A 14,055-nucleotide genomic window follows, 5' to 3' on the forward strand; every position below is an offset into this window, starting at 1 on the left:
TTTTTTAATATTCTTTGGAATAAAAGAAATGTAGCTCTGCCTTTATTAGCTGCAACTTTAAAGTGATGAACACTTTACTGCATCAGTAATTCAATTTAAGTAATATACTTTTCAAAAAACAACCACAACACAAGATTTCACATTTTAATGATTCTATTTTAGACAAGCTTTTCATAAAAAAAACAAAACGACCCGACTTGCAAGGCATGCGTGAAGAGATCCATTTATATTTGACTCCTTTGACTCCAACTGTCAGACAGCAGCTTTTTAGGAGTTTACAGTTAAACACGTGAGGCAGAAACCAAGTTAAATACTTATTCATTCTTTTCAAAGTCCCGCTGTGAATTTCAGCCTCACGTCTCGGTGTCTTTGTGGTCATTAAAGGTCGACAGTGGGCTTCTTTTCTTCATGCAGTCTACAGACTTATTGTGTGTTAGTGACTTTAAACCCAAGCATCTAAAAGATCAGCGAGTTAAAAGTAGGGAGAAGACATTCATTCGTAATGGAAACAAACAGGGAGAAGAGGGGGGGGGTAAAAACACAAGAAACACACAAACACACAATCGAATGCATTTGGGATGATATGTTTTTTTTCTGCTCAAGCAAAACAATCCTGAAAGTTAATAAGATGCTGAAATTGCTTTTTAAGCGGCACTTCTTTTCTGTTCTGGCTGCATTCACAGGAGGTCGATGCAAAGAACCACGAGGAGACCAAAAATGGTATTAAATAAAAGACAAAAATGGCGGAAGAATGTGTAAGGCAGAGTTCCCCCTCAGTAGCACAACAGGAACCGGAGGCCCAACATGTCAGAGGTGAACCTGAGGAGAAAGAAATAAGCAGAAATGACCAAAACAAACAAGGTTTCTCATCGAAACCAAGAGGAAGAACGTGGACACGTGGACACGTGGACACTTGGACACATGGACACATGGACACTTACCCGTTATATGACCTGCTGAATCAGCCCTTTCTCTGGATCATGTTTATCATCCAGCTCCTCATCAGAGTCTGAACCAGGAGAAACAAACCAGTGAGAAGATTAACAGCCATCTGACTGAAGTCCATCCCCCACCTTCACGTCACACTTTAGTCCTTCTATAAACACGTCACACTTTAGTCCTTCTCTGTAAACACGTCACACTTTAGTCCTTCTCTGTAAACACGTCACACTTTAGTCCTTCTATAAACACGTCACACTTTAGTCCTTCTATAAACACGTCACACTTTAGTCCTTCTATAAACACGTCACACTTTAGTCCTTCTCTATAAACACGTCACACTTTAGTCCTTCTATAAACACGTCACACTTTAGTCCTTCTCTATAAACACGTCACACTTTAGTCCTTCTATAAACACGTCACACTTTAGTCCTTCTCTATAAACACGTCACACTTTAGTCCTTCTCTATAAACACGTCACACTTTAGTCCTTCTCTATAAACACGTCACACTTTAGTCCTTCTATAAACACGTCACACTTTAGTCCTTCTCTGTAAACACGTCACACTTTAGTCCTTCTCTGTAAACACGTCACACTTTAGTCCTTCTATAAACACGTCACACTTTAGTCCTTCTATAAACACGTCACACTTTAGTCCTTCTATAAACACGTCACACTTTAGTCCTTCTCTATAAACACGTCACACTTTAGTCCTTCTATAAACACGTCACACTTTAGTCCTTCTCTATAAACACGTCACACTTTAGTCCTTCTATAAACACGTCACACTTTAGTCCTTCTCTATAAACACGTCACACTTTAGTCCTTCTCTATAAACACGTCACACTTTAGTCCATCTCTATAAACACGTCACACTTTAGTCCTTCTCTATAAACACGTCACACTTTAGTCCTTCTCTATAAACACGTCACACTTTAGTCCTTCTCTATAAACACGTCACACTTTAGTCCTTCTCTATAAACACGTCACACTTTAGTCCTTCTCTATAAACACGTCACACTTTAGTCCTTCTCTATAAACACGTCACACTTTAGTCCTTCTCTATAAACACGTCACACTTTAGTCCTTCTCTATAAACACGTCACACTTTAGTCCTTCTATAAACACGTCACACTTTAGTCCTTCTATAAACACGTCACACTTTAGTCCTTCTCTATAAACACGTCACACTTTAGTCCTTCTCTGTAAACACGTCACACTTTAGTCCTTCTCTATAAACACGTCACACTTTAGTCCTTCTCTGTAAACACGTCACACTTTAGTCCTTCTCTATAAACACGTCACACTTTAGTCCTTCTCTATAAACACGTCACACTTTAGTCCTTCTCTGTAAACACGTCACACTTTAGTCCTTCTCTATAAACACGTCACACTTTAGTCCTTCTATAAACACGTCACACTTTAGTCCTTCTATAAACACGTCACACTTTAGTCCTTCTATGTAAACACGTCACACTTTAGTCCTTCTCTGTAAACACGTCACACTTTAGTCCTTCTATAAACACGTCACACTTTAGTCCTTCTATGTAAACACGTCACACTTTAGTCCTTCTATAAACACTTCACACTTTAGTCCTTCTATAAACACGTCACACTTTAGTCCTTCTCTATAAACACGTCACACTTTAGTCCTTCTCTGTAAACACGTCACACTTTAGTCCTTCTCTATAAACACGTCACACTTTAGTCCTTCTCTGTAAACACGTCACACTTTAGTCCTTCTCTATAAACACGTCACACTTTAGTCCTTCTCTATAAACACGTCACACTTTAGTCCTTCTCTGTAAACACGTCACACTTTAGTCCTTCTCTATAAACACGTCACACTTTAGTCCTTCTATAAACACGTCACACTTTAGTCCTTCTATAAACACGTCACACTTTAGTCCTTCTATGTAAACACGTCACACTTTAGTCCTTCTCTGTAAACACGTCACACTTTAGTCCTTCTATAAACACGTCACACTTTAGTCCTTCTATGTAAACACGTCACACTTTAGTCCTTCTCTGTAAACACGTCACACTTTAGTCCTTCTATAAACACGTCACACTTTAGTCCTTCTATGTAAACACGTCACACTTTAGTCCTTCTCTATAAACACGTCACACTTTAGTCCTTCTCTATAAACACGTCACACTTTAGTCCTTCTCTGTAAACACGTCACACTTTAGTCCTTCTCTGTAAACACGTCACACTTTAGTCCTTCTCTATAAACACGTCACACTTTAGTCCTTCTCTATAAACACGTCACACTTTAGTCCTTCTCTGTAAACACGTCACACTTTAGTCCTTCTATAAACACGTCACACTTTAGTCCTTCTCTATAAACACGTCACACTTTAGTCCTTCTCTGTAAACACGTCACACTTTAGTCCTTCTATAAACACTTCACACTTTAGTCCTTCTCTGTAAACACGTCACACTTTAGTCCTTCTCTATAAACACGTCACACTTTAGTCCTTCTCTATAAACACGTCACACTTTAGTCCTTCTCTATAAACACGTCACACTTTAGTCCTTCTATAAACACGTCACACTTTAGTCCTTCTCTATAAACACGTCACACTTTAGTCCTTTTCTATAAACACGTCACACTTTAGTCCTTCTCTATAAACACGTCACACTTTAGTCCTTCTATAAACACGTCACACTTTAGTCCTTCTCTGTAAACACGTCACACTTTAGTCCTTCTATAAACACGTCACACTTTAGTCCTTCTCTATAAACACGTCACACTTTAGTCCTTCTCTATAAACACGTCACACTTTAGTCCTTCTATAAACACGTCACACTTTAGTCCTTCTCTGTAAACACGTCACACTTTAGTCCTTCTCTATAAACACGTCACACTTTAGTCCTTCTATAAACACGTCACACTTTAGTCCTTCTATAAACACGTCACACTTTAGTCCTTCTCTATAAACACGTCACACTTTAGTCCTTCTCTATAAACACGTCACACTTTAGTCCTTCTCTATAAACACGTCACACTTTAGTCCTTCTATAAACACGTCACACTTTAGTCCTTCTATAAACACGTCACACTTTAGTCCTTCTCTATAAACACGTCACACTTTAGTCCTTCTATATAAACACGTCACACTTTAGTCCTTCTCTATAAACACGTCACACTTTAGTCCTTCTCTATAAACACGTCACACTTTAGTCCTTCTCTGTAAACAGTGTTTCTTTGATGGAATGAAGTCAGTAAGGAGAGGACAAGGGGTCCGACCTGCTGCTGACTCCGGGGGGGAGTAGAACTGTCCGTCAGACAAAGGACCTCCAGACACGAGAGGAGCTCGCTCTGCGGCGTCCATGATGCACTGATACCCTGGAACACAAGGGGGGGGGGGGGTTCAATGGAGGTGAAAGGTGGGAATAATCTCTGACTGCAAGCTGGACCTTGGGCTAAGCCCCGCCCCCCTGTGCTGCTACCGCCTCCAGCCGTCAGAGCCACGTAACCATGGAGCCCAAACTGTCACTAATCAACTAACCTTTGAACAAATTCTCTGCACATTTTTGAAAAAGTAAAAAAGGGAGTCAAATTCTAGATCTCATTTATGCAGAATACTACTGATTCACTCAAATAAAGCTTGACCTAAATACTTTTTAGCAGTACTAGTACCGCAGTGGCAGTAGTAACCGTAGCAACGACTCACTGTTCTGGTCCTCGGCCTCCTGAGGCAGAACCTTGAAGTCCAGAAGCCACGTTTCTATCCAGGCCAAAACGAAGGAGACGATGGGCAGCAGGTAGCCGAAGGTCCCCTGAGACAGCAGCTACACACACACACACACACACACACACACACACACACACACACACGTTTTATTGGTGTTACGTAGTGAGATATTTTGACTCTTTAGAGGAACACACTATGATGAAAGACAATAGAAACGTGAATGAGTCATGTGACCCCTACCTTTGATAAAATGACTTTAACGATCAGGAAAGCACAGCTGACTGCAGTCGTGATCTGTGAAGCAGAAGAAACACTCTGTCAGGACTGTGTTCTTATTGCTTTGTTCTCATTATTATTTGGAACATATTAAATCCTACTTAACAATTCCACTCAGCTTTCACTTGGTACTTCTTGCTTTTACGTGATTGTACAGAATGTAGGAACTAGTTTTTCTTTTTGTCTGAACATTTTGAAATCCTCTTTTTTTCATTGGCGTCCAGGTGAAGCCGGTAGGAATAAACTCACCGCGATGGCCCACCAGTGGCGGAGCTTACAGACGGCGTACGCCAGGATGAGCGCCACGAACCGGAAGACCGCCAGGAGCTGGGGGGGGGGGCGTTGTGTACGTGTGTTAATCATGAAAGATATTAGCAGATCGGATTTGACTCATTTACAAAACGTTAAATAGTTCAGCAGGTATAAAAACATCAAGAAAACTATAGATACACAACTGTCATTCATAAATGCAACAAAGACATCCAGCATTCACGTGAATCAGAGGACTCACTACTTTACATTCTGATGATGTCAAATCAAAACATAGAAAAATAAAAGAACGTACAAAAATATCGAAGAAGGAGGCGCGGTAGTTGTAGTGCAGGACTTCTTTATCCAGCTGGTTCTGAATGCCTCCGTTCACCTGTTGACACACAGTCGGTTTAATCTCCTCTGATACTCAGATAATTAGTCATTGAACAGGATTGGAAGTCGATAGTTGACCATCACAGCAGCACCGTATACATGTATCACATCTACTTCCTGTTCACACTCAGTGAACCTGGGTGGTCGTGTGAGCTCAGAGTGTCGCTCTGTCCTCATACACCGAACCGCCAAGTCACACCCCCCTCATGTCGGACATGTTGTGGTAATAAATGTCTCCTGGTGGTGCGGTTTGACTAAGATTTGAGCCCCAGATTCATTGAACATGAGCAGAGAGACTTGATGACACGTGATGCCCAACAGATACAGGTTGTTGTGAGAAGGAGAACCGACGGTAACATGAAACGTACGTCGTATTAGACGCTTAAAACACGAGGGTTAACACTTACGTTGAGCTCTATGATCCAGAGCAAAGTGATGAACAGGAAGTCGAAGGTGACGAAGAGGCAGAAGGTCCTCCTCACGTCCGAGATGCACTTGACCTCCTTGGCTTCGTAGGACTCCGCCCTCCTGCAGAGGGGGGTGCTGTTGATGGAGCACCCCTCCCTGGCGGTGAGCCGCGAGTCGGCGCTGCTGCTGCATCGTCTGTCCATCTCTGGTCACGCGCCGCCTCCGCCCTCAGCAGGAAGGTGGAGTCAGAGGAGGCGGGGTTTGTGGGTGTGGCCTCGCTGCGCGGAGGTCAGCTTCATCGCCGCATCTGCAGACGGACGCATTTTCACACGGAACGTCACGGCGCTTTTGTTGCTCCGACAAGAATATTGTAAAAAATAGTTGGTGAATGGAACTCTTTGCTTGAACGACCTGGATAACTTATCAGTGACTCGGTGCCATGACCTTTGACCCTGGCCTTCTGGAGGGGAACTTTGGGCTCTTGTGCACCAACTGAATGTCTGACTCCAGTATTTCCTGCCTTGGATTCCTCCAGCTTCCTCTTTTCATGCTGACGTTTTAATAACTACTCCAATCTTTTATCAGATTTCAGTTTTTTTAGGGAAGTAGTTGATAAGAAAACATGTAAAGTACGTTTCATTTCCTTAATCAAGTACAGTGGAGCTTCATATATTCCGGGAATACCAAGCAAGAGATATAAGCTTTTAAGAATGTATCTTCTCACTTTCTTGGTCAAAGCTTCTATGATTATTATTAACTAAAAATCTTAAACGGGGGTGAGAAGGACCGACCACGTTATTAAAGATTCCTGCTATAATCAATCACCTCATGTAGAACACATGAGATACAGAATCCACAGATGGTCGTGTCCACGTCATGTAGGTGCTGGTTTCCTTCTGCTTTGAGCTCAGCTTGTGAGAAACAATGCTCGGTGTGTTTCGGTGTGCAGCGATTTTATCAAACGAAACCGGAAATGTGACGCAAAGCAGCAACAACAACAACAACAGGTCAGATCAGTCACTGTGACGCCCACGAGAAGAATGCTTCCTCCCAAAAGTACAGAGTACAACCCACCAGGATCTGTCCCATGAAGTTAACATCTGCTTCTGTAATAGCCATAATGAAGATAGCAAATCAGAAAATATGCATTGATGTGGATTCGGCTACATTAATACATCATAATGAATCAACTAAACCTACTAACTAAAGATGGTCTCGGCGAGGAGACCAAGGACGACAGCAGCGTTATGATGTGGGAGTTAAAAAATGAGCACAGCGGGGTGAAATGTGACATAAACACCAGCAGCCTGTGCGGTGTAACAACTAAGCTAAAGCTAGCTCGTTAGCTTGAAGTCGCGCCGTGAAACGTAGTCTTGTTAAACGTGCCTCTTTGGGTCCTTACCGGTCGAACTCGCTGCTTTAACGGGTTTCAAAGGTTCCGAATAAGCCTCCGGGAGGTTTCGGTTCGCAGGTGTCAGCTTCAACGCAGGAGACGAGTCGTCTGTTTCCCGTCCTGCGAGCTCGGACCGGACGTCGGTAACCGGAATGTAGAGAGGAAGAAGAAGAAGAAAGACGGACGCAAAGGATTCTGGGATTTGGAGTTTGCAGCTGGACGACCGCTGCCGGGCCTCCCTGGCTGTCAACATTTCATCCTTCTTCATTTCTCATCAACATTATTGAACACTGTGTTTGTGTTCTTTTTAAAAATATTAGTAGTTTTTACTTCATTTTTAGACACACTGTAAATGCAAAGATTTAAAAAAAAACTTTATTTCCCAGGAATGGTTACCATTGATCACCACCTCAATGTAATTTAGTGTAATTAGTTAGCCTACAAGGTATCATTGATGTGTCGTCCCTGTACTAAAAAATCCAATTAAAGTACAACACAATGCCCCATTAAAAACACAATACAATAATAAATAACCAGTAACAAATAGACGCCTTTTGAATGTTGAAAGTTTATTGTTCAAAAATAAAAATATGACATTGTGGCTGCGGGTCAACAACACTGCTGCACACACATACGTGTGTCTGTATCACAAGAAACATCCTTTAAACCTCAATACAAATCTAAAAGAAACCACAAACCAGAAGGTTTTGATTTGTTTACTTTGTTCACTCGTGTTTGAGACGCACTTCATGGGTCTGATGAGTATTTGGATTCATGTCAAACTGCCTGTTGTGAGAAAATAAATCATCCAATGCTCGTTAGCACGTAGCCACAATGCTTCACTGAAACTTCTTAAGTATCAAATCAAATAAATTAATCACAATTGTTAAAACGTTACATGCATGTCGCTAATTGTTTAAGGATCCCATTGAACTAGTTTGTCAGGTTGCAGGTAGAAGTCTGAAGTCACATTTCCTTTTTACCGCTTATTGATCTCTGAAACGTCCCTCCGCACTGCGAGGGAGCTGCTGAGGGGGGGGGGGGGGGGGGGGGGGGGCTGCGAGGCTTCAGCAGCCCGACTCGGCCCTCCTCTCGGGCCGGGCTGACTGGCAGGTGGAGGGCGGGGTGAAGACGTCGGGGTCGCTGATGCCCAGGTGGATGTTGAAGAAGCGGGTGGAGGTGGTGACGCTGCTGTTCTTGACGTAGGTCTCCTGCACCGGGTAGCAGTCCTTGAGGGTGTAGACGCCCACCCAGGTCTCATCTGGTGGGGGGGGGGCGAGCAGAGCGAAGATGTGACATCAGTAACATTCAATAACAATCTCTCATCTAAGATCCCCAAATAAACCTTTGCTGTAAAGAGATTCAACTCGGAGCTCGTCGGCGCTAATAAGACACTGTGATGGATTCAGCTGAGACCAAGGGTCACGTGACCAAACCTCTGTGACCTTCATGCCCGAGGACACAGCAGAGAGGAGACGAGGCGACCAATGAAAAGGGTTCACGGTCTGCTTTTCTTCTTTCATGTGTAACTGCGGACACGAACGCTATGATGGTTCTGTTATATATTGCTCGGAAATTAAATACTACAGAGAGAGAAATGTGTCACATGTGTCATGTAGGTAATAAACATCTTCCAGCTCCACCGTGTTGTCACGTATCTGTGTTTCAGCCTCGCAGGAGGACACCACTGCGCAGAGAGACAGACTCACGGCGGCGGGCCGGCTTCCTGTCGGACCACTCCTGCACCTCCACGTTGTCCCCGGGGCCTCCGATGAAGTACTGGTCCTCGAAGGTGGAGTTGTCCGGGATGTCGAAGGGATCCCAGGCCTCCGTCAGGGAGATCTTAGAGCAGTCCTTGGTCTTCTGGTCGATCTGGAACATCACCATGCTCTGGTACAAGTAGATGTACTCAAAAAACCTGGAGGGGGGGGGTGATGAGGATTGAGAAGGTGTGTCCAAACTTTTGACCAGAAATGTATATACATAAAGCAATTATTATTATAATGATAATATAATGTGCTCAAAGACGGGCTCACCGCTGACAGGGCGCGTGCTTCTGGCTCCGCTGCAGGACTCGCAGCCTCTGCTTCAGGCCGTCGTAGGAGACCGAGGCCCGGGCGTTCCTCCCGCTGCTGTGGTCGTACATCACCCATCTGCCCTCCCACTGCAGCGGGGCGACGCAGGGCGCGGCCGCCGACCGGGAGGCCTCCGTCCTCGGGGGGCCGAGGACGGAGGCCCCGGCGGCGGCCAGAAACGCGAACAACAGCCGGTGCATCGCTGCTGTGGTGAAGTCCCGTTAGATGATCCCGTTGTTGTTGTTGTTGTTGCCCATGAGCTGCACCTGCCGCGGATGATTGCATAGGGTTTCCGGTTGTGGTTTTCAAAATAAAGGCGTTAATGTTTAGTGTGTATATCTGTACATATTAAAAACAGAACAAAAATCCCAGAACTTTAATCGACGGTTAATAATAACTAAAAATAAATAAAATCCGTAAAAGACAGTTAAACTACAAAAAGTATTGTAGATACCTGTAATTGGAGGTTTAACCGCATTCTAGCAAAATTGTTGTAAAATGTCAAAGAATAAGCATCAAGTTAATAATACAGCAAGCTAGTGCTAAATGGGAAACGTTTTGTATCTTTATTAAGGATCAATCTACAGATTATTTTATTGAGTAATCGAAACAATAAATTATTTGATAAAATAAATGTATGTACTTGAAAGGATGTTTGGAAATAAAATATAAACATTTTGGAAAATCTTACAGACCATAATTTACTAAATGACTAGCATGCTAGAGATTGAAACCATAAACTCGTGTTTACAGGAAATAAATCAAAAAGTAGAGTCATTTTCTCATTTATATGCACAAACATTCACATCATACATATTAAGCATCATTTTTAGAACAGGCAGAAATCAAACATACTGCACAGCTAGGCTAGGCGTCGCAGGCGGCGCGGGGCGGGGCGGCGCGGGCGCGTTCGCTTGACGTCACCATGCGACGCAGCCCGATGACGCGAAGGCCCCAGAACAACATGGCGAAGAAACAACGTGGGGAAGCTGCTCCGTCTTTGAGCAAGGCGGGCAGAGAGAAACAGATGGAGGGTTTCAGTTTGTTGCTCGAGTCCAGTGACGATGAAGGGCCCGAAGAGGTGACCTTTGAAGACTCCAAGGCCGATGCTCTGCGGACCATGAAACAGGCGCTGGACAGAGCCAGGAGGTAGCTAACGCTAGTTAGCTCTCTGGCTAATTAGCCATGGTTTAACGTTGCATGGAGGCCGTTAAACACAACTCCATCAGAAGCGAACTGCATTCACTAGTTTACGCGCTTGCGGGTGGACTAAGTTCACTGCAGCGGACTATTCATCATCTCATTTCCTGCTCTGCAGCGCGTTTCACGTCGGCGTGCTCATTCAACAGTGAGCGGCTCCGTATGATGACGCCATTTGTAAAGCAACAGTTGACGATTCATAGATTCTTATTCCGCCAACTTTTAGAATAATCCATGACCGTCTTTACCAATTATGTTGTATTACATTTTGAACTAAATCAAACGTTTCCTTCCGAAAAAGCCTAGTTTTATCCTGCTGAACAAACTCCTGCGCATGCGTGTGATCTACAGACGTGTTGGGTGGAGTTCGGAGCTTCATCCACAAAGAGCATGGAGGCACCAAACCACCGCGGTCAGAAGATCGAGTCCATCCAGCGTCTGATGTCTGTGCGTTTCATGTCCTCAGGGAGAAGGAGCTGCTGAGGGAGAAGAGGAGGAAGCGACAGGAGCTCTTCCAGGAGCAGAAGGTCGGTTATTAAACCGCAAAACGGCACTTTGTTTAAATGTAATATAATACAATATTTATAGTATAATAATACAAGTATAATTTAAGTGCTTTTAGTTTAAGTCAAGATGACTCATCTTAAACATCTTGACTGTGACAATCATTTCTTTGACGTTAATTTATAGAAGACTAAATGGCAGCTGTTCTGTTACATGACCTTTGAAATAAATCGGGCTGGAAGCAGCAGCCAAACACCTTCTGTATTTTTAAGGTTCATTAAAATTCCCTCCACAGAAAAGAAAACTTCTACCAGCTGACGTCTTGGAGGAAATCGACTCTGCACTTTCAAAGTACGTTTCTGTTTGGGACGAATTCATGAAGAAGATTCCCAAAGCTCTGCTTCATGAACCTTTTCAAATGTTGTCCCTTCTACAGGAAGCAGGAAGAGTCCGAAGTGAGAGGTAAAAAGCACATTTCGGTCTTGACGTCTTTTAACCTGCAGAAGGAGCTTCACATCGGAACCACTGATGTTTCCCAACGTCTCTCCTGCAGCTGAAGAGGAGGCGGAGCCAGAAGAAGTCGAGGGCAGGAAGAGGAAGAGGAAACGGCAAAGTGTCAGAAAGTACGTAAACGCACTCCTTCCTGCTCCATCCAACGCCGGAGTAATTCAGTGGTAACCCGAACGTGACCTTTGACCTGGCTGTGTGGTTTCAGCCTGAAGGGAAACTACACGGTGACGACGGTGAAGCAGAGCGCGCTGGCGTCCGCCCAGCTGCAGGCGGCCGAGGATTTCCTCCATTCCCGGATGTACGGACCAGGGAGCCGAAGGACCACGAGTAAGACGATCGTCTGCTTTCCGTCACGTCTCCTCAACCCTCGCAAGCCACACTCTGTGCCAGTAGTCCGCGAGGACCATGATCTGTCTCAATTTTACGTCTTGCCACAGCGACGCTCCGTCAGGTCCCAGCGAGGCGTCCCCTCTCCTCGGGGCGCCGCCGCAGGGAGCCACGACGGCGACATCGGCGCCTCGCTTCAGTCCGACGGGCTCTTTAACACTTTGTCCTCCTGCTCTCAGGTAACGAGATGCTCTCCCTGGAGAACAAGAAGGGGAAGAACAAGAGTGCAGCCGTGCAGTTTGTGAAGAAGGACTGGGGTGAGAAATACTTCCAATTTTTAGCTGCTTCTGAAACAGCTGCCGGCTGAGAACTCAAAACTAGAATCAGAGTGTTTATAACGCGATGTTGGTCTGTACATTCATACGTGCGTGTGATGATGTCGCCTCCTCAGCCTGTCGAGAGAAAGCCAAAGCAGAGAAGCTGAAGAAGAGATGGATCCACAAGCAGCAGCTTCCCTCCAGCTGATCACAGCAGGAAGAAGGTCCCTCAGATGCAGCTGTTTAGTTTAAAAGGTGCGATTTATTGTCCTGTAACCTTAATCTCATGTAATTATTTGATAAAAGATGCTGTTTAATAAAAGATGCTTATGCTTTAGAATCTGGTTTACTTTTATTAGTAAATTAAAACTGTTCCAACATGAACATTGGGTCAATGAAATGTTTTATATGAAGTTTAAGACACTGACTATTTATTAACGTTACTACTTTCTGACATTCACAAGATAATTTAGTCAAACCTGGTTTTCCTTTCACTTTATTTGGAGTCATCGAGCTGATTTATTCCAACAGAAACACTTCTGCAAGTTAAAGCCTGTTTACAATGTAATAAATGTGTCAGTTTCATGGTGTCCACCAAGTTAATAATTGGTGATTTAAGGCCAGAACTAAAACAAATGACTTAATTTGCATGATGTATAAATAAAAATGATTGACAGCTTTGAGCTGAACACAACGAGCTCCATTCAGCAGCCAGACATCGTTTTATCACTTTTTTTAATAAAAATCTTTTCACCCTCACACAAATTGCACTTTTTCTTCTGCAAGTGGACAATCAGGACGACTCGCTGTTTGACGTCTTTCCTTTTACACTGAAAGGAACAAAAAGACATCTAAACTTGATCTTACCACCACTTTACTACGGCATGCACAGGCTTCAGAGGGACGACCCCCCCCCCCCCCCCCAGAAAAGGGTTTGAATAAAGAAACCACCAAGAGCTTAGAGGTGGGGAGACGCGTTAGGGACCGTATTGGGTTCTTTTCGTTGGTAACAGTGCGGTTGAAGATACTGAAATGTTTTATTTTCCCTGTCAAAGAGGACCGAGACTGACCCGTAACAAGCAGCCCTCCTGATGCATGATGGGAAGTCTCCATACGCCACAAACCCCTGAAAATAGGACATTTCAGCTCGTTTTTATGGGTGGGGTAGACAACGTTGGGAGGGGGGGTAATTAGGAGTCACTGGTGTCAATAAAAAGCGTAAAGGATTCTGTGTTTTTTTTGTTTTCATTTGATACCTAAATAAGTCTATTAATAGAACTTTAACATGTGGGATCGGGACCTTTATTACAACAAGTACAACTTGCTCTTGCTGGTGCTCAACAAATATACTGTAAATGCAAGGAACAATAATTAATGTGATAATAATAGTCGTCGGCGTCGCGCCTGAAAACCTGAAACAACAAAAACAATAAGAGCCGGGTAACCATGGCAACCCAAAGAAACTAAAAGGTTAAAACAGAAGCAGATTCTTATCGGCTTCCTCAAAGTCGCGAGTCCACGCGACCTCTGCCCCAGTCCTGAAGTGAGGGGGGGGGGGGGGGGGAGGTGTTGCCCAGTGAGTTTGGTTTACAGGGTGGTCGGCCATTTTCTTATTGGGGGGGGGGGGGTCCACACCAGTTGGAGTAGTTTTCTTGCCACCTCCTCACCGCCTTGGTGCAGACGCCGGGGTCTTGGAGGGGGGGGCACAGGCTGCGAGGTCAACCAAGCTGGAGGCGTATTTTCATATTTACGACAAAA

The 14,055-nt window shown here is 44.1% G+C and overlaps 4 protein-coding genes across 5 annotated transcripts in view; 1 reads left to right on the forward strand and 3 right to left on the reverse strand.

Annotated features, from left to right (window-relative positions):
* myo10 (myosin X) overlaps nucleotides 1–14,055 on the reverse strand; it is a 209,716-nt gene that overhangs the window by 101,023 nt on the left and 94,638 nt on the right. The gene's annotated exons all lie outside the window — the stretch shown is intronic.
* Nucleotides 131–7,533, reverse strand: stard3nl (STARD3 N-terminal like). The gene is made up of 9 exons (XM_037457992.2): nucleotides 7,374–7,533; nucleotides 5,971–6,278; nucleotides 5,484–5,561; nucleotides 5,168–5,245; nucleotides 4,883–4,936; nucleotides 4,622–4,739; nucleotides 4,195–4,293; nucleotides 942–1,009; nucleotides 131–819 (listed from the first exon to the last, which is right to left on the reverse strand). The coding sequence occupies exons 2-8, from the start codon at nucleotides 6,172–6,174 to the stop codon at nucleotides 945–947; spliced, it is 696 nt and encodes a 231-aa protein (XP_037313889.1). The 5' UTR covers nucleotides 6,175–6,278; nucleotides 7,374–7,533; the 3' UTR covers nucleotides 131–819; nucleotides 942–944.
* epdr1 (ependymin related 1) lies at nucleotides 7,913–10,309 on the reverse strand. 2 transcript variants are annotated; one of them, XM_062557611.1, is made up of 4 exons: nucleotides 10,295–10,309; nucleotides 9,401–9,705; nucleotides 9,074–9,282; nucleotides 7,913–8,625 (listed from the first exon to the last, which is right to left on the reverse strand). In XM_062557611.1, the coding sequence occupies exons 2-4, from the start codon at nucleotides 9,637–9,639 to the stop codon at nucleotides 8,432–8,434; spliced, it is 642 nt and encodes a 213-aa protein (XP_062413595.1). In that variant the 5' UTR covers nucleotides 9,640–9,705; nucleotides 10,295–10,309; the 3' UTR covers nucleotides 7,913–8,431. The 2 variants fall into 2 exon arrangements, with proteins under 2 accessions (XP_062413595.1, XP_037313891.1); XM_037457994.2 differs by lacking the exon at nucleotides 10,295–10,309 and having other exon boundaries at nucleotides 9,401–9,745.
* Nucleotides 10,357–13,062, forward strand: nol7 (nucleolar protein 7). Its single transcript, XM_037457991.2, has 8 exons — nucleotides 10,357–10,588; nucleotides 11,106–11,166; nucleotides 11,439–11,494; nucleotides 11,580–11,605; nucleotides 11,697–11,766; nucleotides 11,859–11,980; nucleotides 12,220–12,297; nucleotides 12,432–13,062. Exons 1-8 carry the CDS (start codon nucleotides 10,365–10,367, stop codon nucleotides 12,503–12,505), a joined length of 711 nt encoding a protein of 236 aa, XP_037313888.2. The 5' UTR covers nucleotides 10,357–10,364; the 3' UTR covers nucleotides 12,506–13,062.

This window comes from Pungitius pungitius, chromosome 15 (assembly GCF_949316345.1).
Source record: "Pungitius pungitius chromosome 15, fPunPun2.1, whole genome shotgun sequence".
In the NCBI taxonomy this organism is placed as follows: domain Eukaryota; kingdom Metazoa; phylum Chordata; class Actinopteri; order Perciformes; family Gasterosteidae; genus Pungitius; species Pungitius pungitius.